Source organism: Muscardinus avellanarius (genome assembly GCF_963383645.1).
Source record: "Muscardinus avellanarius genome assembly, chromosome: 3".
Taxonomy (NCBI): domain Eukaryota; kingdom Metazoa; phylum Chordata; class Mammalia; order Rodentia; family Gliridae; genus Muscardinus; species Muscardinus avellanarius.
The window spans coordinates 147,879,901-147,907,033 of NC_137788.1; the positions used below are offsets into that span (position 1 = coordinate 147,879,901).

A 27,133-nucleotide genomic window follows, 5' to 3' on the forward strand; every position below is an offset into this window, starting at 1 on the left:
CTGATTTTCCAGCTTTATAAATAATCTTGCAGTGAAAAGGCTTGCACACGAATACTTGATTTCCTTAGGCGAAATTCCTGCAAGTGACCCTCACTCCTATCCCCAAACTGCCCCCCAGAAAGTTGGGCTGCACTTATGCTGTAAAAGGATGTTTTTTCCTCTCTGTGTCCCCTGAGAACCTGAGGTGGGCGAGGCCGAGACCCAGGACGGAGGCTGATTTTGCGTTGCTTGTTATCCACAGAGGAGATGCCAGATACGGGTGGGAGGGCATGGGATGGGAGAAGGGGAAACTCACTCAGTGCCTGCTTACTCTTACTTTACACACAAAGCTCTAGCCCAGTGAATCTGACCTGGCTTTTAAGCTACAGCAGACGCCGGGCAGGGCAGCAAGGCTGTACCTTACAGCACCTGACTTTGCAGTCTCCCAGGAAGAGAGTGGTAGTGGAAGTGAACCGAAGTCAGCCACAACGCGGCCGCTCTGGCCTCACCATGCCGCAGGTCCTGGGGTGGCCGAGGAAGCATAATTCCGACATTTGCTCCTAAATCTGATTCTCAAACTGGATACTATGGAGCACGCCTGTAATCCCAGTACTTGGGAGGCTGAGGCTGGAGGATTGCGGTTTTGCAGCCAGCCTCAGCAACGTATTGAGGCCCCCTGCAACTTAGTGGGACCCTGTTTCAGAGTTAAAAAAAAAAAAATAGGGCTGTGGGTGTAGCTCAGAGGTAGAATGCCTCTGGGTTCAATCCCCAGGACCACAAAAATTCATAAACAAATAAAACTGAGATTTTCAAAGTCACCCTAAATATTGTCATAGGGCACAAATCCCCCCAGAATGTCCCGTTCCTAATGCTCAGAATCTGTGATTATGTCGTGCCGTGTGGCCAAGGGAATTAGAATTGTGGGTGAGATTAAAACTGCTAATCAGCTGACCTAAAATATGGAGATTATTTATTATTTGGGTAGAGCCAAGGGAATCACTGGGGTGCTTAACAATATAAAAGCTGGGGGCAGAATCCTTCATGCCTGGTTGATGTAACCTGAGAGGGAAGGGACCCCAACCCAGAGAGGAGGCAGCCTCTAGAAGTCGGAAAAGGCGCCTGTGGAGACCCCAGAAGGAAGGCATGCCTAGCACAACCAAGATTCCAGTCAGCGAGACCCATGTGGACTCCTGATGTGTAGAACTGCTAGATAATAAATTTGTGTTGTTTAAGAGTTTGTGCTAATTTATTATAGCAGTAATAGGAAACTAATTCAAATGACAATAGAAGATGCCCAGAGAGTGGCAGTGCCCGCCCGAGGCCACGAGGCTCCCGGAAACAGAAGCTCGAGGTCCAGACAATTTGGCGCGCTCGCACGCGTGTATATCTGTGTGTGTGTGTGTGTGTGTGTGTGTGTGTGTGTGTGTTTTACTGGGGATTTAACCCAGGGGCTTTCTACCTCGGAGGTACACTCCAAGCCCTCTTTGATTCTTTATTTTGTAACAGAGTCTCACTAAGTTGCAGAGGGCCTCACTAAGTATCTGAGGCTGGCTGGGAACCTGCGATCCTCAAGTCTCAGCCTCCCAAGTACAGGGATGACAAGTGAGTCCACCAGGCCTGCACCTCCCCACTCCCCAGATCCTGCTGCCCTGCGGGTATCTATCTTAAGGACCCACCCAGGTATAGGGAAAGTTTAAGGTTGATTTGGTAAGATTCAGTTATCTGGACGGCCCGGCCGGGGGAGGAGCGCTTTCTTTCTCTGGATGAGCGACACCGCGCCCTTCCCCCAGGGGCAGATGCAGCCCAGATGTGGAGGCCCCGGGGTGGGGCTGCGCTCGGGGTCCGCGTGAGCGCGGAGCTGGAGGTCAGCGCCCCAGCCCCTGGGCCGGCCGTCGTGGGGAGCGGCGGCGTCCAGCCCGGGGCTCGGGGAGGAGCGGGCGGAGCCTGGGGGTGCGCAGGGGAGTGGTGGTGGGTCAGGTTACTTCCCTTTAAAAGGACGGGGAAGGAGGAGCCGGCCGTGGCGGGGCAGTGGCCCGGTGCCGGGAGGACGCGCGGAGCGGGCCGGCGCGCGGCCAAGGCCAGTGGACGCGGGACGGGACGGGCGGGACGGGCCAGGGCGCGGGGTCCGGGCGGTTGGCGGGTGGGAGCCCGGACCCCGACGCAGCGCGGAGTTGGCCTGCTGGCCCCGGCGCCCCTTCTGCGATGGGTAAACTGAGGGCCAGAGAGTGCCATGGAGTCTTTTAGGCAAGCTCCCACCGCGATCTCATGACCTTGTGGGGCCCCAGCGGCTCAAAGGGTCTCCGTGGTCTCCGGGGTGGGGGTCGGTCCCGGTTGGGGTCCAGCGGGCGCTGGTGGATGGCCAGGCGGGGCGAGTCAAGGAATGGACCCCAGGCTTGGGGGTCCCGCTCAGGTCGTGAGCTCAGACCCCCAGGCTTGGGGACTCCACCCAAGCCCCAGGCTTTGGAGCTCAGCTGGGGTCAGGGATGCCTTCCACCCACGCGCTGTCCGGAGCCCTCCGCCTAGCCCTTCCCAAGAGGACAGGGATCTCATTTCTAAGGCCCACTTTACAAGGGGGTTGCCCTGCTCCTGGCGAGGTGCCAGGCTGTGCCAGGGGTTTCCGTGCCTTCTTTATCATTGCGCGGGTGCTGGTTCCCGGGAGGGTCCCTCCAAACCAGCTACGGGATTCCTACTGGGGTTCCTATGGGGCACCTCTAAAGCCTCCAGCTGTTCTGGAATACCCCCTCCCCAGCTGTGGAGGACACATACAGACCCGTGCAGTAGGGTGGTCAGAGACTGACCCTTCCTTTGTAGCTGGCATCAGACAGAAGGTCTGATGGTGACTTAGTCCCTGGATTGCTAAGTGCCCCGGCCTCCCTGGGCCCAGCTGATCACCAGGTGGCCTTCCACATCTGTTTTGAAGACAGGAAGAGGTGCTGGGGCTGGTGGGGACAGCTGACTCCCCTCTCCCCAGTGAACTGAGGCCCTGGCCCAGGCCTGGTGTCTGTCTGGCCACCTCCCAGCACAACCCTGGTGTCTGACTCAAGCGGGCAACCCAGGGAGCAGCTCCATTTCCTAGACTCTTTGGGGCAGCAGTCAGCTACTCCAGAGCCCCCGGGGCGTAGGGCACCAGCTCCTCATCTGCCTTCAACCTCGAAGCCCCTTTGCTTGAAGGGTTTGGCTGTGCAGTACTGCAAGGTGGAAGATGGGTGCCCCGTGTGGAAAGGCAACCAGACCCAGGCCAGGGCTTGCGGCTCTAGTGGAAGGCCAGGAGGCTCTTGCAGGGGACAGCATGCCAGGCGTCCTTCACCCATACCGGTCAGCGGCCACCTGCCCCCGCCAGGGCCTGACCCATTGGCACCCAGCACCAGGGGCCCTAGGGCGACCTGTTGGGTAGCAGCCCCTAGTGATCCTGCTAACGGGAAGTTCTTCCTGCAACTACAGCCAGCTCGTGCTACTGGCCTGGCTACAAGAATGTGTGTCCCAGCTGGGCGTGGTGGGGCACTCTTTATAATCCCAGGCTTTGGGAGGCTGAGACAGAAGAATCGCAGGCTCACAGCCAGTTTCAGCAACTTAGTGAGACCTTGTTTTAAAATAAAATAGGGCTGGGTATGTATATGTAGCTCAGAGGTAGAATGCCCTGGGTTTAATCTGCAGCACCACAAAAATAAATAAAATGATAAATAAAAGAATATGTGTCTCCTGCCAAGGGTTTTAACTCTCACAGGGATAGTGCCACCATAGACAATTCTGGGCTGTATCTGAGGACTCTGTTGGACATATGTGTCATTGGGTCTCTGGAACCTGCCGCTAACTAGCCGTGTGGCCTTGGGCAGGTCACTTCATCCCTCTGTGCCTCCGTCTTCTCATCTGCCAAATGGGGTGGTTCTTCTGCTGGTGCACACCAATGAGAGCTGCCCCGCGGGACTACAGCCCAGCACGGCCACTCCGTGGTTCACAAGGGCCCTCTGCTCCTGCCTCCCAAGCGCCCTGCACTGGGCTACAGAGGTGGCTTCCCTTGGGGCCTAAAGTGGTTCTCACAGAATGGACAATGTCCACGGCTTGGGAGGAAGCACCCTGGGGGCTGGCCCAGGCCCCGCCCGATGCAGCTGTGGCTGGGAGAGGCCAGGGGCCAGAGTGTCCTGCGCCAGGGCTAGTCTCATCCTCGGCGCACTAGCTCCTTCAGAGCAGACGATGGACTTGAGGTTGTCCCCAGCTCCCAGGCCGCCCAGCCCAGAGTTGCCAAGTGGGGGCACTGAGTAAGAGCAGGCAGGGATGTACCCCAGGAGCCAGGGGTCCGCTGGATCCTGGATCACTAGCCCTTTCCCTAGCCACTGGTCCTCCCCTTCCCAGGCTCCTGGGTCTCCTCTCAGGTAACATTTGCAGGAGCGGCTGTGCCTAACATATTCTGTAGCATGCTTGTTGTCAGCCTTAATATTTTGTTTGGTCATTTGAAAGTTTACATCTAGCCGGGCGTGGTGGCACACGCTTGTAGTCCCCGTGCTTGGGAGGCTGAGACAGGAGGATCGCGCAGGTTCGAAGCCAGCTTCGGCTACTTAGTGAGGCTCTTGGCAACTTAGTGAGACCCTATTTCCAAATAAAGTATAAAATAGGTCTGGGAGTATAGCCCGGAGGTAGAAAGCCCCTGGTTTCCATCCCCCAAACCACTAAAAAAAAAGTTTCGATCTTTTGTTTTTTAACTTGTACCCCTTGTAAAAGCCGAAGACAGTGAGCCTGCCTTGGCTGAGATGTGCTGGGGTCTCGGCTTCCACCCAGCAGGCAGTGAAGAGAGGGAGGAAGGTGTGAGCTTTGCTCATCTGCAGAGGGGTCCCACACCAGAGACAGCTGCAGGTGCCGGCACCCAAGTCACCCAAGCGGGCGCAGCTAGCCAAGGAAGCTTTAGAAGCTACCTAGACGGATGATTTTTTTAGACCAAGAGTCTTGAGTTGAAACGTGTATCTGAAAAAAAAATAGAACTTAACACATCTCACCGTGATGTCTTGGTCTTTATTGCTCAGAAGGAGGCTGAGTAAAAGGGTGAATTGATTTAAAGAATAATGATAAGTAAGTTGGCGTGCTAGAGGATCACCGAGGAGGTTTGTGTGCAGAGTAGGAGCGCGCGGTGGGCTGGAGGGTCCGAGTTGCGCTTTGCTGAGCGGCGCCTTTCACTGATTCTTTAGCTCCGTCTGGTGTTCGCGCTGATGCATCTGTTCCAGGAGGCCAGGCTGCCCGCCCCACGGTGCTGGGTGCTGGGTGTAGTGTGCTGTGGTGTGGGGGCTTGGCCTCACATGGTGCCTGCCTGGGGGGGTCTTGGGGGGACCACCTGGTTTTGAAGGATGAGTTTGACAGGAGAAAGAGAAAAGGCATTCCTGGCAGAGGGAACGGGAACAGCCAAGGCAGAGGTACAAAAAGCCCAGAGGATGTGGGGAACCCTGGCAGCTGGAGGGGGAGAGAGGAGGAGAGGCTGGAGGGTCAAGTTCATGGATGGTGGAGAGGCCCCGGGCCAGGGCTGGGGTTGCATTCCAGGTCAGTGAGGAGGAGCTGGGGCCGGTGTGGGTGGGTGTCGCCCCTCTGCTGTGCTGGCAGGGCGAGGTGACAGGGAGGGGCTGCATCTGTGCTGCCTGCTGGGGGTATGGAGGTGGCCCTCATTAGTGTCCCAAAGCTGGGGCTGCCAAGCCTCGGGCTGGCGCGGTGCCCAGGCAGAGACCTCTGGTTCTGGGCCGGCCTGGGGCTGCCTGTGGGCCACTGTGGAGGACCAGGGGCCCTTTCAGAAGAACGAAGATCCCAGGCAGCTGGGCCCATGGTCTGTGTCCAAAGCAAACAGGAAGAGACCAGGGTGGGCCAGGCGGGGCCTCTTTCCTCTTGTTTGGAGAAAGGATTAGGTCAAATGGACTTGTGGGTCTCTGGGCTGCAGGGCCACAAGGGGGCATAATAAATCAGGGTGCCAGGGAACGCACGGCCCTCAGGCACCAGCCGTGAGCACTGTGAAGAGGGGACCCTGACGGAGGGAGACAGGCTGTACATACGCAAGGTCACCCTTGGTGACCACTGCCCCCGGGTCACTGTCTCCAAGCCCCAGCCTCCCACGAGTGCCTTCCACTGGTCCCCAGCCAGGCCTGAGGAGGTGGGTGCCCATCACTGCAGTGGGGTGTCCACCCCAGTGTCCCCACACCCGCAGCCGCTGGCCTCTAGAGATTGAGGGACATGCCGAGGGCTCGGGTGTCCTCAGGCTGAAAGGCGGACCTCTGGGACTTGCCTCAAGGCCCTGCACTGACACCTCTGCACCCGCTCGTGTGCCTCAGGGAGCCAGCGCTCGTACCTGTACAGTCCATGCAAACGTGCCTTCAACGAGCATCATGGCAGAGGCCTTGGAGCCCACAGGCCTGGGTCCCCGGGTCCGATGGCCGAGGGAGCCTTGGGGAGGTCCGGCTGCCCCTGGGGCAGTGCAGGCGCAGGCTAGGAAGGCTTCAGGGAGGAGCGTCCCAGCTGGCTGGATCCTGCAGCTCAGCGCTCAGGCCTCCTCAGGTCCATTCACTCATTGGTCCACTCATTCCCTCTCCCATTCACTCATTGGTCCACTCATTCCCTCTCCCATTCACTTATTGGTTCACTCATTCTTTCTTCCATTCCTTCACCCATTGATTCGCTGGTTCACTCATTGATTCACTCATTTCTTTCACATTCATTCACCTATCCACTCACTCATTCATTCCCCATCCACTCACACATTCCTTCACCCATTCAGTTCACTCCTTCCATCACTCGTTCATTCGCCCACTTGTACACTTGAGCATTCACTCGACAGACACATACCGAGCACCAGCAGACACAGGGAGGCCCTGCGCTCCAGGGCCTGCAGCATGACTCGCGTCACGGTCACACATCACATGGAAACCTGCGCTGAGTTACAGGGCTTTGAGGAAGCGGTTCATGGTGCTAGTGGAGGGCCTCGGCCTGGTCAGGGAGGTCGAAGTGTCTCCTTTGAGCAAGACCTGAAGGACACCCAGGAATTAACTGGGACCAGAGGGAAGAAGAGTCGATCTGGGCAGCAGGATCAGGACATGCAGAGGCCCTGTGGTGGGCCACAGAAGCTGGCATGCTGTGACTGGGGAGCACATAGGAGCAAGGCTGGGGCATGAGCAGGCAGAACTGGCATCCTAGGAAGGGGCAGTCCGGCTGTTATAGGTGGTTTTAAGTGGCAGCATAAAAGGAGCTGGAGTGTGTGGTGATCAGGTCTCAGGGCCCTGGTGGATGGCAGGGAGCCCCCGAGGGTGTGGCAGGCCCACAGAAAAGACGAGGTGAGGAGAAGAACAAGCAGCGTGGGGGGGCGAGGCTGAGGCTGTGTTGGGGTCCGAGAGACCAGGCGGGGGCTCAAAGAGTGACAGACAACGTCGTTCCCTGCAAGGGCATATTTTATTGAGTTTGAGTAATACTCAGACTCAGTGTGAGGGCTCTGGCGAAAAAGAAGGGACTGAATGTTAGGTTCTACTCTATTTCCTCCTTAAATCTGTCCAACAAACCCGAGAGGCAAATACTGTTGTCTCTTCCTAAGTGGGGACGTTCAGGAAGGTGGCTGCCAGCTCAGAGTCACTGTTGGGAAGAGATGGAGTCCCCACCACCAACTTTCTCACGTTCTGAAAAACAAAGGCAAAACCACTCATCATCAATGGAGGGAAAAGTATCTTGCAAGAAAAGAAGGAGATGTGGCCGGGCACAGTGGCGAACACCTGCAATCCCAGAACTTGGGAGGCTGAAGACGAGAGGATCAGAAGTTTGAAGTCAGCCTCAGCAGCTGAGTGAGGCCCTCAGCCACCTAGCAAGACCTTGTTTTCAAAATAATAAATAAACAAAATGGGCTGGAGTGGAACTTAGAGGTAGAATGCCCCTGGGTTCAATCTCCAGTACAACCAAAAAAAAAAAAAACAAAACAAAAAAAAACATAAGGATGTGGAGGAGGCTGGGCCGTGTCACTGAGGACCCCTGGCATCTTTGCACAGATCCAACCAGAAGGGGGGCATGGAGCCAGGTGTCAGGAAGCTGGGGATCACCTGCTGTTTCCTCTGAGCATGTCCCACCTCTTGCTCCTGGGGAGTCCTCCCTGACTCTAGCCCTGACCCTCTGGCCACTGTGTCCACCATCCCTACCCTTCAGCCCTTGGCCTGGCTCCCAGACACCTGCAGCCCATAACCAGACACTGTCTGCTCCCCACAGGCGCCTCTGAGCCGCGCTGCACGCCGCCCCTGGATCTCCTCACGGGAAGCCGGGCGGAGCGTGCACCTGCCCAGGCCAGTGACCTTCGCCTGTCTGAGCCCTGGTTAATTTTTGCCCAGTCCAACAGCCGTGGGACACCTCCCCTTGCTGGATATAAGTCGGGTCTGGGACTGCTTCTTTCTCTGCCCGGCCTGAGCTGCCCCGAGCTCCCTGCCCGCCTCCACCATGGCCAAGGGCTTCTACATCTCCAAGTCTCTGGGCATCCTGGGCATCCTCCTGGGAGTGGCAGCTCTGTGCACCATCATCGCGCTGTCCGTGGTGTACGCTCAGGAGAAGAACAGGAACTCTGCCGGGGCTCCAGCGCTCTCGACGACCGCCTCGTCCTCCGTCACCCCGGCCACCACGGTGGACCAGAGCATAGCCTGGAACCGGTACCGCCTGCCCAAGTCGCTGATCCCCGACTCCTACCAGGTGACGCTGAGGCCCTACCTCACGCCCAACAGCGAGGGCCTGTACATCTTCACGGGCTCCAGCACCGTGCGCTTCACCTGCCACGAGGCCACCGACGTCATCATCATCCACAGCAAGAAACTCAATTACACCTTGAGCCAGGGGCAGCGGGTGGTCCTGCGGGGCGTGGGCGGCTCCCAGGCCCCGGCCATCGACAGCACCGAGCTGGTGGAGCGTACCGAGTACTTGGTGGTGCACCTCAGGGAGAGCCTGGCCGTCGGCAGCCAGTACGAGATGTCCAGCGAGTTCCAGGGGGAGCTGGCCGATGATCTGGCCGGCTTCTACCGCAGCGAGTACACAGAAGGAGGTGTCAGAAAGTAAGTCCCGCAACTGGCAGGGAGGTGGCGCGGCGTAGGCCTGCGATCCCAGTACTTGGGAGGCTGAGAGGAGGATCACGAGTTGGAAGCCCACTTCAGCCGCTTAGCGAGACCCTGAGTAACTTAGCCAGACCCTGGTTCAAAATAAAAAAGGGCAGCCGGGCGTGGTGGCGCACGCTTGTAATCCCTGCGCTTTGGAGGCTGAGACAGGAGGAGCGTGCGGGTTTGAAGCTGGCCTCAGCTACTTAGTGAGGCTCTCAGCAACTTAGTGAGACCCTGTTTCCAAATAAAATATAAAATAGGTCTGGGAGTATAGCCCGGAGGTAGAAAGCCTCTAGGTTGCACCCCCAGGACCACAAAAATAAATAAATAAATAAAAAATAAAAATAAATAAATAAAAAAGGGCTGGGGGGTACGTAGCTCAGAGGTAGGATGTCTATGGGGTTGGTTACTAGCACAAAAACAACAAAGAAGGTCTAGTCCCGTGACTCGGGCTGCTGTCTGGGGGTCGATACTGGACCCCGAGGCAGAGCGGTGCCCTGGGGACCAACAGAAGGTTTATGTGGGAGGCCTTGACTTCTGGAGCCCCAGGCCGGCCAATACCCACCCAAGTGTATGCCAACACGACAAAGGAGGGTTCACCCACCCTGCTTCGAGGGGTCAGGGCTGAGGGATGGAGAGAAACCTGCCCAGAGTCCCCGGCTAATACAGGGGTGCAGCCTGCCAGGGCTTAGACTGAGTCCAGGAGCCCTGATCTCCCAGAGACACCAGGCCTGTCAGGTACCTGTAAGGGGAGTAAAGGGCAGGTTTAGGGGGGAACAGCCTCCACACACCCCGTCCTCTGCATGCCCAGGAGCACCCTGAAAGCTCTCAGCTCACCCTCTAACGCTCCTGTTTGGGCAGGGTGGTAGCCACGACCCAAATGCAGGCTGCGGATGCCCGGAAAGCTTTCCCGTGCTTTGATGAGCCGGCCATGAAGGCCACATTTAACATCACCATCATCCACCCCAGCGATCTCGTGGCCCTGTCTAACATGCTTCCCAAAGGTGAGCAGCTCTGTCCTGGGGCCACAGTGCCTGGTCGCAGGCCCCTGGGGGGCTGAGTGAAGACAGGGGGAGGCTCATCCCACACCCTTGCATGCACACACCCAGGTCCCAGCACCCAGCTCCCAGGAGAGCCACAGTGGACCATCACCGAGTTCAACACCACGCCCAAGATGTCCACCTACCTGCTGGCCTTCATCGTCAGCGAGTTCAAGAACGTGGAGAGTCGGTCGCCCAACAATGTCTTGGTAGGAAGCTTGGACCCGTGTCCTCGGCTGGAGCGGTGGCCCCTGTCCTCTGAACTGCTAGGCCACTGTTTGAATCCTGGCTCTCGACGATTCTGGGCCAGTGTCCCAAGTTCTCTGAACCTTGATCTGTGTATCTGGAAAGTGGGAATAATGGTCCTTCCTCCTAAAGGAAGTTCCTGAGCCACAGGTGCCAGTCAGTTGAGATCTGTGGCTGCCATTGTCCCCCCAAAGCCCTTCTCTAAGCCTCAAAGCCCTGCAGAGCCCTCTAATTCCCTTGGCCCGTTAGCTTAATCCAGTGGGTCCCACAGGGATGCACAAGCCACGGAGCCCTGAGATGCGGCCCCTGCCCCGGGAGCCATGAGGGCCCTGTGCCTGACCTCCTCCGCCCCACTCGCAGATCCGGATCTGGGCCCGGCCCAGTGCCATCGACGAGGGCCAGGGGGATTATGCCCTGAACGTGACGGGCCCCATCCTGAACTTCTTTGCTGGGCATTATGATACACCCTACCCGCTGGAAAAGTCTGGTGAGTGGAGGGCTGGAGGTGGGGGACGGCGGGGGCATCCCTGGAGACCCTACCACCAACCACCTTCCCTCTGCAGACCAGATCGGGCTGCCTGACTTCAACGCAGGCGCCATGGAGAACTGGGGGCTGGTGACCTACCGGGAGAACTCGCTGCTTTTCCACTCCGAGTTCTCCTCCAGCAGCAACAGGGAGCGGGTGGTCACCGTCATTGCTCACGAGCTGGCACACCAGGTACCCGGCAGGGCAGGGGAGGGCAGGCCTGGGGAGGAGGGTACCACCGACAGGTGGGTGGGGAGAGGTCACCACCAATGGTGGTCAGGTCCCCAGCGGTGCGTGGCGGGTGGCTGGCGCTGGGTGAGGCCCTGCCAGCGACCCCAAGCTCAGGGGTCTGCTGGGGTCGCCCCGCCCCTGCAGTGGTTTGGGAACCTGGTGACCGTGGACTGGTGGAATGACCTGTGGTTGAACGAAGGCTTTGCATCCTACGTGGAGTACCTGGGTGGCGACTACGCAGAGCCCACCTGGAACCTGGTGAGCCGGAGCCCCGGGGCGGGAGGCGGAGGGGCGTGGGGTCCCCCGTCCCCCGCCCCAGGCCGGTCTCCTGAGGACCGGCCATGGCGCTCTGCAGAAAGACCTCATCGTGCTAAATGACGTGCACAATGTCATGGCCGTGGACGGGCTGGCCTCTTCCCACCCGCTGTCCACACCTGCCGACGAGATCAACACGCCGGCCGAGATCAGCGAGCTATTCGACACCATTTCCTACAGCAAGGTGCTGCCCGGCCTCCCTTTGGGCCCCAGACAGCCAGGGGGGCTGGAGAAGGGGAGGGGGACTCGCCCCAAGGGGTCCTGGGGGCCAGCACAGCCTCTGAGCCCCGTCTCCCCACCCAGGGCGCTTCGGTCCTTAGGATGCTCTCCAGCTTCTTGACGGAGGACCTCTTCAAGAAGGGCCTGGCGGTGAGTGCGGCAGCCCCTGGCCGGGAGGCGGGATTCTACCTGCCGCAAGCCAGGCAGCCAGGGCTCCCGCACTCCCGCTCACTGGCTCACTGGGGCCTCTGTCTCCACAGTCCTACCTCCACACCTTTGCGTACCAGAACACCGTCTACCAGAACCTGTGGGAACACCTGCAGAACGTGGGTAGCAGCCGGGCCCCCAAGCCTCTCTGCTGGGCCTGCCTTTGTTCTCTGTGGAGAGGACAGGGCCCTTGCCTTCCCAAGCCCCACTCCTCCTCCTCCCCCTGGGAACTTTGGAGCCAGCCCTTCCACCAGCTCAGCACTCCAGGTGGCCCTGTGCCCTGCGGCCCCTCCCATCCGATTTTGCACACACAAGCGCCCTCGGCACAAGCTCTGACACTCTGACCCTACCCCACCTGGCGTTCCAGCCCCTCTGTGGGGCGGGCTCTATGGCAAATGGCGCCTTCCCACCATCCCGGAGGCCATGCAGGCCCCTCCTGAGGCAAGCTGGAGGCCACACCCTGCTATCCAGCCACCAAGTTCTCCCCGGCCCCTGCCCCGCCCACGTGTCTGCCGCCATCGGCCTCCTCAGCCCCCACACCAGCATCCCCTGTGGGCCCTGATCCCGGTCCTCCGTCCAGCTCCCCACTGCTCTTGCTGTCCATCCGGTCCCTGTGCAGGCCAGCCTTGCCAGGGAGACAAACCAGGGCTGTCGTAGAGTCACAGCCGGGCTCCAGCTCCCGCCCAGCTCATCTGCAACTGGACAGAGATGGGCCGGGGCTCTGCACCGCACTCTGCAGGGCCTTCCCTCCCGCCCTGGGCCTCACTCGGCTGCCCCAGGCTCTCGTCCCTCCGGGTTCTCAGTTGCTTTGTGCTTTTGGTTACTCACAGATTGTTTGTTTGTTTGTTTGTTTGTTTGTTTTTGCGGTACCGGGGATGGAACCCAGGGGCATTCTATCTCCGAGCAACACCTCCAGCCCTATTTTTTATTCTTCATTTTGAAACAGGGTCTCACTGAGTTGCTCACTAAGTAGCTGAGGCTGTCCGCAAACCGTGAACCTCCCGTCTCAGCCTCCGGAATGCTGGGGTTACGATATTGGGTTTTTGTTGTGATTGCAAACACAGTGCAGAAATGCTGAAAACAAGTGCGGGCCCGCCCACCTCACCTGCCTGGGACACTGTCTTAGTTTTCCTTGGTCTCCGTCTCCTCTGGCCTCTCAGCCCCAGGCAGAGTTGAGAAGGGCCCAGGGGCATCCTGGGAACCCTCCGTGTGTGACACACACGCCTTACAGAGATGCTCTTGGCCCGTGTGGAGGGAGCAGAGAGGAGGCAGAGCCAGGCGGGGACCTTGACTCCTGCTCCCACACAGGCGGCGCCAGGGGGCAGAGGCCAGGGCTGCAGGGCCGCCCTGGGTGAGGGACGGCCATAGGCCCTTGGCCACACTCGCGCCCTCTGTCCCGCAGGCTGTGGACAACCAGACACAAGTCCAGCTCCCTTACTCTGTAAGCACCATCATGGACCGCTGGATCCTGCAGATGGGCTTCCCGGTCATCACCGTGAATACCAGCACTGGGGACATCTCCCAGGAGCACTTCCTTCTGGATCCCGATTCCACTGTCACCCGCCCCTCGGATTTCAAGTGAGCAGACAGAGCCCCTGGCACGGGCCAGCGAGGGCATGGTGGGCCCTGACCAGAGGGGACCTGGCCCACCATGGGCCCAGCCCTCGTGTTCTCTCTAGGGCCTGGAGCTTGGGGAGACTTGGTGCCAGAGTTGGGGAAAAGCCGGGAGCCTGGGCAGGACTGCTTCCCCAACCCACACACAGCGGCCAAGAGCCGCCTCATCCCGTCTCTGCCTCTTTTTGCAGCTACCTATGGATTGTGCCCATCTCGTCCCTCAAAAGTGGCACAGAGCAGAGTGGATACTGGCTGCCCAGCGTCGATAAAAGTAATCTAGCCCTCCCCAGCAGGCCCCCATACTCCCAGCCCCCAGCCCGTGCTCTGAGGCCTGTGGCGGGGCTTAGTGAGGGTCTCCGGCATCATTTCAATCAACGGAGCCTGCTTCTTTGGTTCCAATGTCCTTTGCTGCTGCCCAGCCCTGTGACCTTGGGAAAACTGCCGCCCTCTCTGTTTTTCATTTCCTCCTCCATAAAGTGGAGCCACCCTACTTGGCCCAGCAGGGGGGAAGCGGAGGCCGGGGCACACCTTGAGAGCATTTCAGCATCCCCCAGAGCTGTGGGCGGGGCTGGCAAGGGCAGTGAAGGAGGACAGGGCTCTCCGTTGCACCCAGAGGCCGGGGAAGGCTTCCTGGAGGAAGAGTGGGAGCTGGCTGGGCAGCTGGGGCTGGGGAAGGCTCAGGGCCAGCCTGGGGCCCTTGAGCAGCCCCCGTCCAGCGCCGTTCCCGCCCCGCAGCCCAGGACGCGCTGTTCAGAGCGGGGTCCAACGAGTGGGTCTTGCTGAACATCAACGTGACGGGCTATTACATGGTGAACTACGACGAAGGCAACTGGAGGAAGATCCAGAGCCAGCTTCAAACTGACCCGTCGGTGGGTGTCTGCCTGCCCCCCCCCCATAGACCCGAGGCCTGCCCGGCACCTAAGGGCGCGTGCGTCTCTGCTTCCCCTTCCAGGTCATCCCAGTCATCAACCGGGCGCAGGTGATCCACGATTCCTTCAACCTGGCCAAGTGAGTGCCCTCCCTCGCCCCCTGCCCGCGCCTCAGGTGAGGAATCCTGTGCTCAGAGCCGTGGCACCTCACCTGAGGCCGCACAGCCATCACAACAGCCAGATGCAGGCCTGCCCGCACCCTGTTCCCCGGACCCCCGGCTTGTCCTGCGCACTGACTGTGGGCCAGGCAACCATACGAGGTGCTAAAAAAAATCGGGGGTACACCAAGCAGTTAGGATATGGCACAGACTAATCAGTACTTTTTTTTTTTTTTTTTTTGCGGTACTGGGGATGGAACCCAGGGGCATTATACCTCTAGGCTACACCCTCAGCCCTATTTTTTATTATTTACTTTGAAACAGGGTCTCACTAGTTGTCAAGGGCCTCACTAAGTAGTAGCTGAGGCTGTCCTCCAACCCCGATCCTCCTGTCTCAGCCTCCCAAATGCCGGGGTTACAAGTGTGCACCGCCATGTCTGGCTGACTAATAAGTACTTACTGAGCACATGCTTGTTGGCCGTAAGACATTAACAGTGTCACCCATAGACCCGGATGTCTGTGGACCAAATGCTCGTGGTTGGCCTGAAGAAGGGAGGGCGGGAGGCCTAGAGGGCCTAGCCAGAGCGCCCTGGCTCTTTGTCCTTCTCCACTCAGTGCTGTTTCTTAGGAGCTGTGGCCTTGGGCATGTCGGTTTACTCCTGACTCAGTTTCTTCATCTGTGTAATGGGAGCAATGAGCCAGGAGTGTGACCTGCACTGGGTTGGGGCGGGGTCTGGTTTGTGGCCCCCAAGCAGCCGTGTCTGGCTTAGCTTTTTCTCCTCAGCTGGGTTAATTGGGGCCCTGGGGCCTCAGGCTCTGGGAGGGACAGGGGCCCCGGGGCTGGGGTGCGTCCTTGAGGTTTGCGGGTGCCACACCTAGGGTGCTGACTTGGGCCCCGCTGCTTCTCCTCAGTGCCAAAAGGCTCCCTATCACTCTGGCGCTGGACAACACCCTGTTCCTGTCACGAGATACAGAGTACATGCCCTGGGAGGCCGCGCTGACCAGCCTCAACTACTTCAAGCTCATGTTTGACCGCTCTGAGGTCTACGGCCCCATGAAGGTACGAGCTGCACGGCTGGGCTCCAGGGCCAGTTCGCTCTGGTGCCCGATGTGGGCAACTTTAAGGAAGTTACTAGAAACATTGCCCAGTCAAGACCTTTTCTGGGAGCGGGCTTGGGCCAGGGCGAAGAGCACCAGGCATATAGGAGAATTCTAGCAAAGTTTGCAGGTTTGATATACGGGAAACCAGAGCTGGGCAGAGAACATTTAAATAGTCTCGGTAAAGCAAATGTGGAGAGGCACAGTGGCGCACATCTGTAATCCCAACACTTGGGAGGCTGAGACAGGAGGAGCGAAGGTTTGGGGACAGTCTCAGCAACTAAGTGAGGCCGTCTATAACTTGGTGAGACTGATTCAAAATAATGAATGAAATAGGATTAAGGGTGCAGCTCAGAGGTAGAACGACCCTGGGTTCAATCCCTAGTAACACGTGAGCACGCGCGCGCGCGCGCGCGCACACACACACACACACACACAGAAAGAGAGAGGAACCAGCACCTTTGCAAGGCACAGAGATAGCCACTGTGTGCAGGAGACAGAAAAGCCATCTTGTGCCTTATGCAGCCTGGGACAGCCCTTTATCAGTCCCGTTAACTCCTCTGATAAGACAAGTGCGAGTCTATCCACCCAAGGGATGAAAGGATTCTCATCGTAGCCGGTGTTGACATATTTTAAGGCTGAGTCCAGTTAGGGGCCAAAGCGCCCACTTAGGAGACCAGAAAGAAACTGGAGCTTGTTGGGGTTGAAGCGACGTCCACATGATGCTTACCAGAGCATTGCTTATCCAAATGATTCTGTTGGGCGTGGTGGTGCACGCCTGTTATCCTAGTACCTGGGAGGATAAGACAGAATTGCAGGTTCAAGGCCAGCCTCAGCAACTTTTTATCAAAGTAAGAAATGTAGCTCAGAGGTAGAGCACATCTGGGTTCAATCCCTAGTACCCCACACACAAATAGAAAACAAAGAAAACACAAAAATACTTAAATGTTGGGGGTTGGTACACTTAAACCAAAACTGGTTGGGGATTGGTAAGCTTTTTGTGTGTATGTGCAGTACTGGGGATGGAACCCAGGGGCCATCTACCTTTGGGCTACACTTCCAGACTTGTTTCATATTTTTATTTGGAAACAAGAAAACAAGGTCTCGCTAAGTTGCTGAGAGCCTCACTAAGTAGCTGAGGCTGGCTTCGAACCCGTGCGATCCTCCTGTCTCAGCCTTCCAAGTACATAGATTACAAGCGTGCGCCACCACGCTGGGCTGGGGATTAGTAAACTTAACCCAGAACACTCACTGGATGGAATATTATATAACCATTAGATCATACTTGAGGTGATCTTTTTTATTAACAGAACTTTTAAGTTATCTGTTAACATCCTATTTTGGTAAATGAAACTTTAACTCATACCTGTCTTCCTTGGAATTTTTTCATCTTCCCAATGTGGTTAAATTATAATACTTGGTTAAATCAGTATTCAACGCTGGCTTTATTTTTATTTTTTACTTTTTTGGATACTGTGGATTGAACCCAAGGGCATTTTATACCTTCAAGCTACACCCCCAGCCCTATTTTATTTTTACACACACACACACACACACACACACACACACACACACACACACACACACGTATGTATACATATATTTATATATGCTTATATTTATATACACATATATATATATTTATTTTTATTTATTTATTTGTACTGGGGATTGAACCCAGAGGCATTCTACTTCTGAGCTACACTCCCAGCCCCCCTCCCCCCAGCTTCTTTGCATGTCTCCAGAGCCGGGTTCCCAGCTTTGGTGCCTCCTCACCCAGAGGCTCCGTGCTCTTTCTCCTCTCCTATTTTAAAGTGTCCGAGTGCTCTTTCTGGTCCCAGCGTCCTGTGCAATATCAGCTCTTCACCCTTGGAGCATATTTATTGCAGGCCTTTTGAAGTTTCCTTCCCTTGACTGGTTCCCTCTGAATTTTCTGTTTGTTTTGGTTTCCTTTCAAGTTGGAGGCCCAGCACCCCTTTGGGTTGAAGAGTTAGGCAATAAAAAGTGTTTGGAAGCCGCGCTGGCTTTGGCAGCACTTAGACAAAAGCTGGAATGCTGTGGAGGAGAGTAGCGGGGCCCCGAGCGAGGAAGACGGGGGCGCAAACCCACGGCGCTCCAGGTCCTGAAACACCAAAGAGAGGCAGGAAGCTCCGCGGGAAGTGGGGTTTGCTATCCGGCGCCCTTGTTGCAGGGTGACTCAAGAAACTCTTCATTAATATTTCCCTCAAAAATTAAGGGCCAGAGGGATACAGCTCAGTGGTAGAGTGCTTGCAAAGCCTTGACTTTCATCCCCAGCACAAGTATCCATGATGTGTTCTAGGGAGACCATTCGGCTTCTCCAGAGAGTGGTCACCAAGGCCAGTGACCAAGGCCAGTGTCCCAGGGAACTGGGACACCACTATGTGGTATGGGAACTTCCGGCTCTGACCCTGTCTCACCCTTGCTTGGTGCCTGGTGGCACCTCCTGAGGTCTTTTGATCTAGCCTCCCACTGAGGGATGGGGGGTAACCTGCTGTAATGACCAGGCTCCAGGTTAATTACCCCTACACCTCGCCTCTGTCTTCCCATCTGCAGCCATGTCTTCCTGGTCCCCGGCAGACCCACCCCTTTAATTCTGAGCCTGGTCACAGCGAGTCTTCCCTCTGCAGCCACTCAGCTGCAGATCCCCAGCCCTCCCTCGCCGAGCCTGGTACAGCTCCCTCTGAGCATCGCAGCTTCCTCCCCCTGCTCCCCGCTCTTAGGGCTTGGTCACCTTTGCTTCTGGGTGCACAGTGAGCTTGGACTTGCGTGAACTTGTCAGCCCACAGGTTGACCCCATAGACATGGGTCAATGATTTTGTTTTATTCATTCATTTACTTTTTGCAGCACCGGGGATTGAACCCAGGAACATTCTACCTCTAAGCTACATCCCCAGCCCTTTTTTTTTTTTTTTTTAATTCTTTAAGGAGGCACCAGACCCACCTATTTGGAAATCATAGTTTTGGTCAGCTCCTGTATGACCATGTGTATTTTCTGCATATGCTTTTCTATGTTTTCTTAATTCCCCACAATAACCAGGATGCTTAAAATCATGAGGAGAAAACTCAGAGCTTTATTAAAAAACAAAACAAAACAAAACCAGCGACACTTAGCTAGGTGTGGTGGCCCATGACTGCAATCCCAGTACTCAGGAGGCTAAAACAGGATGATCACAGCCTCAGAAACTTATTGAGACCCTATGTAACTTAGTGAGACCATGTTTCAAAGAAAGAAAATTAATGCCTCTGGGTACATTAGTTCAGTAGTCCCCAGTATCAAAAGAAAGAAAAAGAGCCGGGGCGTGGTGGTGCACGCTTGTAATCCCAGTGCTTGGGAGGCTGAGACAGGAGGATTGTGCAGGTTCGAAGCCAGCCTCAGTTACTTAGTGAGGCTCTCAGCAACTTAATGAGACCCTGTTTCCAAATAAAGTATAAAACAGGTCTGGGAGTGTAGCCCAGAGGTATAAAAGCCACTGGGTTCCACCCCAGTACTACACACACAAAAGAAAAAAAGAAAGAAAAAAAAAGAGAGAAAAGAAGAAAGAAGGAAGGAAGGAAGAAAGAAAGAAAAAGAGCGGTGATATTTAGACAAAGAGAGTTAGGACTGACGATGAACGGAGATCATCCCTACAGCCTGGTCTTGCGCTGCTTGGGTTGCGGGCTGTGTGGCCCCAGGCACCTGACTAAGCTCCTGGACCCACAGGCCAGCGTGAGTGTTTGAAGTCCCTTGTGTATTCTTTTCCCAGAACTACCTGAAGAAGCAGGTGCAGCCCCTCTTCGACCACTTTAAAACCATCACAAGCAACTGGACTATTCGCCCACCCACCCTCATGGAACGGTGAGTGACTCTCTACGGAGCCACACCTGCCAGTGGTCTGCCAAATGTCTCAGCGCCCCGCCCAGGCCAGTCAGGGCCCTGCCCTGGGGTTTGCCTGCCCGGCCTCTTCAGAGGAAGGCTCGAACTGAAACTCTGAGGTTTCCCCGCCAGCTCCAGAGCCTCTGGCTTCCGGTTGTTGAAACTGGGATTGGAGCTAGCACTGACCCCTCAGGGTCCCCGAGCTGCCCTGAGGACCAAGGAAGCTCAGGCCCAGGGCAGAAGCGCATAGGAAGAGACCCTTCCCCAAGAAGGCCGATGGGTCTGGGGTTGTGTGTGGAGGGCGTGGGGGAATCTTGGCAGGATTCTGGGACAGCGGCGCTAACTGCATGTCGCCCTGGGCAGGTACAATGAGGTTAACGCCATCAGCACGGCCTGCTCCAGCGGAATCTCAGAATGCCAGACGCTGGCCTCCAATCTCTTCCAAGAGTGGATGCGGAATCCCAGTGTCAACCCGTGAGTCCTTCCACCGTACCCCCCCACAGCCCTCATCTGTCCCTCAGCCTGGTCCTCACTGCCCCTGCGCCCACCCCCTCTACCGCTGCTCCGACCCGACACTCCCATCCCGCACCAGGATCCACCCCAACCTGCGGTCCACCATCTACTGCAACGCCATCTCCCAGGGCGGTGAGGAAGAGTGGGACTTTGCCTGGCAGCAGTTCCGAAATGCTACGCTGGTGAACGAAGCCGACAAACTCCGAGCAGCCCTGGCCTGCAGCAACCAGGTGTGGATTCTGAACAGGTGAGGTCCGCGCCAGGCGGGGCCGGGGACCCCCTCCACCCACGGACCCGTGTGCTGGGCAGCACTTCCCCGCTTTAGAGTGGAGGACTTGGGATTCAGAAAAGTGGAGAAACTTGCCCAGACACCACAATACAGAGCCAAGATTTGAACCCAGGTTCGGGTCCACATTCTGTGCTGTTAAACGCTGCAACCCGTTGGTCTTTGCCAGCAGCTCTCCGCCTCTCTGTCAGGGGCTTTGGGGAAGCTGGTCCTGGGTCCCGGACTCCACCCGGGGGCCCCTTGAGCCCCCTCTGTACATTAAATGCCGTAATCTGAGCCCCCGTAGAGAAGAGCCACCAGAGCTGGGTATGGTGATACATACCTAAAATCCTAGTACTCAGAAGGCCGAGACAGGATCACTGATTCGAGGCCAGCCTCAGCAATTCAGTGAGACCCTCAGAAACTTGGCAAGACCTTGTTTCTAAATAAATAAATAAGAGCCGAGCGTGGTGGCGCACGCTTGTAATCCTAGCATTCAGGAGGCTGAGACCAGAGGATCGCGGTTCACGGACAGCCTCAGCTACTCAGTGAGGCCCTCTGCAACTTAGTGAGACCCTGTTTCAAAATAAAGAGTAAATAACAGGGCAGGGGCTGTAGCTTGGAGGTCGAATCTCCTGGGTTCCATCCCCAGACCTGCAATCAATCAATCAATAGGGATGGGGAGTAACTTGGAGATTGAATGCTCCTGACAGTTAATCCTCACCCCTCCCCCCAAAAAAAGAAAAAAAGAAAAGAAACCACCTTCAACATCAGAGACAGGAATGGCCACCCTTCCTGATGCCCGGCCCAGGGTTCTACAATCTTCATTTATCATTGCCAAAGAGTCTGGTGTGGTGGTGCAAGCCGGGTATGGTGGTGCACACTTGTAATTCCAGGTTTCAGGAGGCTGAGACAGGAGGATGGCGGTTCCTGGACAGCCTCAGCTACTTAGTGAGGCCCTTTGCAACTCAGTGACACCCTGTTTTAAAATAAAGAATAAAAACTAAGGCTGGGGGTGTAGCTTGGAGGTAGAACGCCCCTGAGTTCCACCCCCAGTACCACACACACACACACACACACACACACACACACACACACACTTCAGGCATATACCTGGCATTGCCAGTGATCCTGTGATCCCATTTGGGGGACTCAGTTTCCTGTCCACAAAGAGAGGTAGGACCAGGGGCCCCTCAGGTGTGAGGCCGCGGGCTTCTCCCTGCATCCTTGGCCTCCCGCCCTCCCAGGTACCTGAGCTACACCCTGAACTCTGACTACATCCGGAGGCAGGACGCCACCTCCACCATCATCAGCATCACCAACAATGTCGTTGGCCAGACTCTGGTCTGGGACTTTATCCGGAGCAACTGGAAGAAGCTCTTTGAGAAGTGAGTCTTTGACAAGGGTGTGGCCAGTGCCGAGGCTGGGAGCCTTGGGCCCCCCATCCTGTGGGTGCTGGGAACGCCACAGGATGAGGGTGCTGCCCGGGGGTGGACCAAGGGAACCGCCTTGGGGTCAGGTCTGGGCCACCCAGGCTCCCACTTGGAAAGATGTGGCTGGTGGAGTGTTCTCCAGAAGGGAGGGGTCAGGGACACTGCAGTGGGACCTGCATTCAAGCTGCAACTCCCCACGTCCTGGTGGTGTCCCCCGGCCAGTCCTGAGGGTGCGGAGTCCCCGCCAGGCCATGGGCTCTAGTCTCCTGCCGCCTCACTGCCCCTCTCCCACCTGCAGTTATGGCGGCGGCTCCTTCTCCTTCTCCAACCTCATCAAAGGCGTGACCCGACGCTTCTCCACTGAGTATGAGCTGCAGCAGGTAGGAAGCTGACCCCCCAACCCCAACTCTGTCTCTGCCCTCCCAGTCTACAGAGGCACAGGCTGAGTAAAGGTGCATCTGTGGGCAGTTCTGTTATTAAAAAAAAAAAAAAAAAGCATCCTGGAATTTTAAAAATATATTCACTGTCTGATTGAGATGAGGGCTCACTATGTTGCCCAGCCAGGCCTCCAACTTCTGGCTCAAGAGATCCTCCTGTCTCTGCCCTCCAAGCAGCTGGGACTATGTATCTGGCTACTTTTTTTTTTCCATTGACATATAATTAATGTACCATAAAATTCACTTTAAGTACGTTTTCCAAGATTATATAACCTTTGCCACTAACTGTAGAACATTTTCTTTTTTTTCTTTTTTCTTTTTTTTTTTTTTGGTGGTACTGGGGTTGAACCCAGGGTCTTTTCTACCTCTGGGCTATACTCCCAGACCTATTTTATATTTTATTTGGAAACAGGGTCACACTAAGTTGCTGAGAGCCTCACTAAGTAGCTGAGGCTGGCTTCGAACCTGCGTGATCCTCCTGTCTCCGGCTCCCAAGCACAGGGATTACAAGCGTGTACCACCATGCCCGGCATGAACATTTTCTTTATCCCTGAAAGAAGCCCTGTTCCCACAATTACTCCCCAATTCTACCCCTAGGCCCCAGCCTCTGGCAACCACTTTCTGTCTTTATGCTGGAGTTATCCATTCTGAGCAAATCATAGGCTGGAGTCGTACAATATGTGACTTTGCCCTGTCTGACTTCTTTCGCTTAGCGTAATGTCTTCAAGGTTTGTACCTGCAGTAGGATCGTCTTTCCTTTTCGTAGCTGAATGACCTTCCATTGCATAGAGACACCATGTTTTTTGATCTTCCCATTAGTGATGGGCATCTGAGTTGTTTCCACTTTGGAGCCGCTGTGTAAAGCACAGCTGTTAACACTCATGCACAGATTTTTGTGCAAACATAATGTTATTTTCATTTCTCTTGGGTATACACCTAGGAGTAGACTTGCTGGGTCATGTGGTTGCTCTGTGCTTAAGTTTTTATTTTTTATTTTTGGTGGTACTGGGGTTCCTGGAAGCCCTTCTACCCCCGGGCTACACTCCCAGACCTATTTTTACATTTTTTAAATTTGGAAACAGGCTCTCCTAAGCCAGCATGCGTGGCTGGCTTCGAACCTGCGCGATCCTCCTGTCTCCGCCTCGCAAGCGCGGGGATTACAAGCGTGCGCCACCACGCCCGGCCTGTGCTTAAGTTTTTGAGAAACTGCCGACGTGTTTTCGTTTTGCCACCGTAGCGTTGTGACCCTCTGACGAGCAACGTATGAACGGCCCACTTTCTCTTGCTTTGGGCATCCTATGGTTTTGTTTCCTCTCCGTAAAGACACAAAATGCTGAGGAGCATCGTTTTGTGCGGTTACGGATCGTGCGTGTATCTTGGCAGCAATTCTCTTCCAGTCTTTTGCCTATCTAAAAATTGGGTTGTTGCCAGGTGTGGTGGCGCACGCTTGTAATCCCCGCACTTGGGAGGCAGAGACAGGAGGATCGCGCAGGTTCAAAGCCAGCCACATGCGCTGGCTTAGGAGACCCTGTTTCCAAATAAAAATGTAAAAATAGGTCTGGGAATGTAGCCCGGAGGTAGAAGGGCTTCCAGGAACCCCAGTACCACCAAAAAAAAAAAAAAAAAAAAAAAAAAAATTGGGTTGTTTGTCTTTTTATTGTTGAGTTGTAAGAGCTCTTTACATATTTTGAACGCTAGGCTCCTCAGGTATATGCCTGCAGATTTTCTTCTCCCATGCTGTGGATTGCCTTCTCACTGGCACCGCAGCATGCTTTGGTACACACGTTTGTCATTTTGGTGAGATTCAGTCAGTTGTTTATTTAGTTGCTTGTGCTTTAGCTGCCATACCTAAGAACCCGTTGCCTAACCCAAGTCACAGTATTCTAGAACTTTTTTTCCAAGAGTTTTATTGTTTTTACTCTTATGCGTAGGAATTTTCTTGGTTTTGGTTTTTGTTCACTTGGGAAGGGATTGAACCCAGGGTTATTCTACCTTTGAGCTATACCCCCAGCTCTATATTTATTTTTATTTTTGGTGGTACTGGGGGTGGAACCCAGAGGCTTTCTACCTCCGGGTTATACTCCCAGACCCTTTTTAAACTTTTTATTTGGAAACAGGGTCTCACTAAGTTGCTGAGAGCCTCACTAAGTAGCTGAGGCTGGGTTCGAACCTGTGCGATCCTCCTGTCTCAGCCTCCCAAGCGCCGGGATTACAAGCGTGTGCCACCATGCCCGGCAATTAGATTCTTACTACTTGTTGAGGCTGCATTCATCCTGTCTCAGCTTCCCAAGTACTGGCGGCTACCACACCGGCTCCTTCTTGACAACTTAATAATATTAAATCTTTTTTCCTTTCATTTATATTTTTTTGTTTTGGTTTGGTTTTGTGGTACTGGGGATTGAACCCAGGGGCAGTCTACCTCTGAGCTACACCCCAGCCCTATTTTTTATTCTTTATTTTGAAACAGGGTCTCACTGAGTGGCAAAGGGCCTCACTAAGTAGCTGAGACTGTCCGCGAACTGCGATCCTCCTGTCTCAGCCTCCCAAATGCTGGGATTACAAACATGCGCCACCATGCCCGGCTTCTTTTTAACTTTTGATACTGGGTCTCACCAAGTTGCAGAGGGCCTCGCTAAATTGCTGAGGCTGCCCTCAAACCTGTGATCCTCCTGTCTCAGCCTCCCAAGTACCGGGATTACAGAGATGCACCACTACTACTGGCTTCATTCAAATATTGTTTAATTACTTTCAACAGTGTTTTGTAGTTTTCAGCAGACCAACCTGACACTTCTTTTGTCATATTTATTCCTAAGTATTTTATTCTTTTTGATGCTATTGTATTTTAGACTTTTGTACATTGCTGTTGAATTCTGCAATTCATTAATTCTAATAGTTTATATACATTCTCTCTCTCTCTCTCTCTCTCTCTCTCTCTCTCTCTCTCTCTCTCTCCTCTCTCTCTCTTTCTGGTGCTGGGGATGGAACCCAGGGGCATGCTAGGCAAGCGCTTACCAGTGAGCCCCACCCCATTCAATACTTCTTATATGGACTACTTAAGATATTGTGCATACAAAATAATGTTATCCGTGAATGAAGGTAGTTTTAGTTCTTCCATTTTGAATGACTTTCATTGTATTTTCTTTCTTAATTGCCCAGCTAGAATTTCCAGCACTGTTACAGTTTTACTTATCCTGTGAGAGTGTGTGTGTGTGTGTGTGTGTGTGTGTGTGTGTGTATGTTACTGGGCATGGAATCCAGGGGCATTCTACCTCAGAGCTACACCCCTAGCCCTATTTTTTATTCTTTATTTTGAAACTGGGTGTCACTGAGTTGCGAAGAACCTAACTAAGTAGCAGAGGCTGTCCTCTAACTTGATCCTCCTGTCTTAGCCTCCCAAATGCTGGGTTTACAAGCACGTGCCGCCATGCCTGGCTTTGATCTTCCTTCCTTCCTTCCTTCCTTCCTTCCTCCCTCCCTCCCTCCCTCCCTCCCTCCCTCCTTCCTTCCTTCCTTCCTTCCTTCCTTCCTTCCTTTCTTTCTGGAGTGCTGGGGATCAAACCCAGGACGTTAGGTGTGCTGGGCAAGCACTCTGCACTACACTAGGCCCCTAGCTCCTCACCCTTTCAAAGCTACTTATTGAAGCAACTGGATGGAGCATTTGTGCTTTACAAGTTTCCACACATTCCAGTTGGCTGTTACTTTCTCACTTTTCTTGTGGTGTCTTTACTTTGTCTTTCTCTCTCCTCCTGATTGGATTGGGAGTATATTTTAATTAAATACTTGGAGTTATCCAACTCAGAAAAATATTGCACAAGGGAGGCCGGGTACCCTACAGAGCAGGCTTTGCCTGGGGCCACGTTTGGCTACCTTTGGGTGGGTGAGGACTTTGCCCAGGCGAGGCTGGGCGGGTGTGGTCTCTGGCCCTGGCTGGGCACTGTGGGACCCTCTCTTCTTCTGAGCCTCTATTTGCCCCAGCATGGGGCTAACCATCTTTATTTTCTTGGCAGCTGGAGCAGTTCAAGGAGGACAATATGGATGTAGGCTTTGGCTCTGGCACCAGGGCACTGGAGCAAGCCCTGGAGAAGACCAGGGCCAACATCAAGTGGGTGGCAGAGAACAAGGAGGCTGTGCTCAACTGGTTCACAGAAAACAGCCAGTAGCTGGTCCTGCCACCACCTGACCCCGGGTTCCAGCAGCCTGGGGCAGGGCCTGGGTTCTCAACACCTGGGACATCTGAGTCCTACCCTCAAGGACGAAGTCTCAAGCCTGTGGGCCACTGTCCCAGCACCTCCCACCCCTGCCAAAGCCGCCCCAGGCTCAGCATGGCACCCGCCACTGCCCAGGGCCCTGGGGCCCATCTCAGGGAAGCCCACTTCCAGGGTCAGATGAGCAGAAGCCCCACAGACAATGGACGGCCTTGAGGGAGCCGCCTCAAGCACTCTCTCACGTCCAGGAAGACCCCAACCTGCGGAATCAACAGGGCATCAGATCTGTATATTTTTTTTTCTAAGAGGAAATGTAAATAAAGGATTTCTAGATGAGTTTGGAGACATTGCTAAGCTGGAGCAGGAGAGGGTTAGCCTGGCAGCTGGGAAGCCGAATGCTGGGTGGGCTGCTCTGAGCAGGTCTGGATGCAGTGTGGGGCTGGGGCGTGAGGGGGCGCCAGAGAGGAGAGGTGTTGGCCACCAGCCTCCCAGCGCTGGCGCCCTGGCCTCCGCCTGCAGGGTGCATTTCATCCCGAAGCTGATGTCGGTACCGGGTGCTCCCCAAGGGCAGTGAGAATGGTGCACCCCTCCTCCTGCACCCTGGGGGCTCTTATGGGACTTTGGACGTCCTAGGGTCGGAGCAGTGAGGGCAGGGATCCATGGGGTCCTGGGCCTGCAGCAGGCACTGGCCAAGGGATGGCCATGGGGGATGGGTCGTCCCATCCCCCATGTGCCAGATGTTGGGGTACCACTTTGTGCATGGGCTGCTCTGTAGAGTGGCACACAGAGCGGGGCCGAGCCGAGGACTGGAGGCTGCAGCGCACCAC

At 55.3% G+C, this 27,133-nt stretch overlaps 1 protein-coding gene across 1 annotated transcript; it reads left to right on the forward strand.

The window, feature by feature from the left end:
- Window positions 1–8,330: 8,330 nt before the first annotated feature.
- On the forward strand, window positions 8,331–26,261 carry ANPEP (alanyl aminopeptidase, membrane; the record flags this gene model as incomplete). The annotated part of the gene is made up of 20 exons (XM_080692930.1): window positions 8,331–9,014; window positions 9,918–10,060; window positions 10,166–10,305; window positions 10,703–10,829; window positions 10,906–11,060; window positions 11,244–11,357; window positions 11,455–11,598; window positions 11,718–11,783; window positions 11,894–11,959; window positions 13,243–13,418; window positions 13,646–13,725; window positions 14,190–14,323; window positions 14,407–14,462; window positions 15,394–15,541; window positions 19,344–19,435; window positions 19,817–19,927; window positions 20,046–20,213; window positions 21,479–21,619; window positions 21,963–22,044; window positions 26,109–26,261. The coding sequence occupies exons 1-20, from the start codon at window positions 8,413–8,415 to the stop codon at window positions 26,259–26,261; spliced, it is 2,898 nt and encodes a 965-aa protein (XP_080549056.1). The 5' UTR covers window positions 8,331–8,412.
- Window positions 26,262–27,133: the final 872 nt, after the last annotated feature.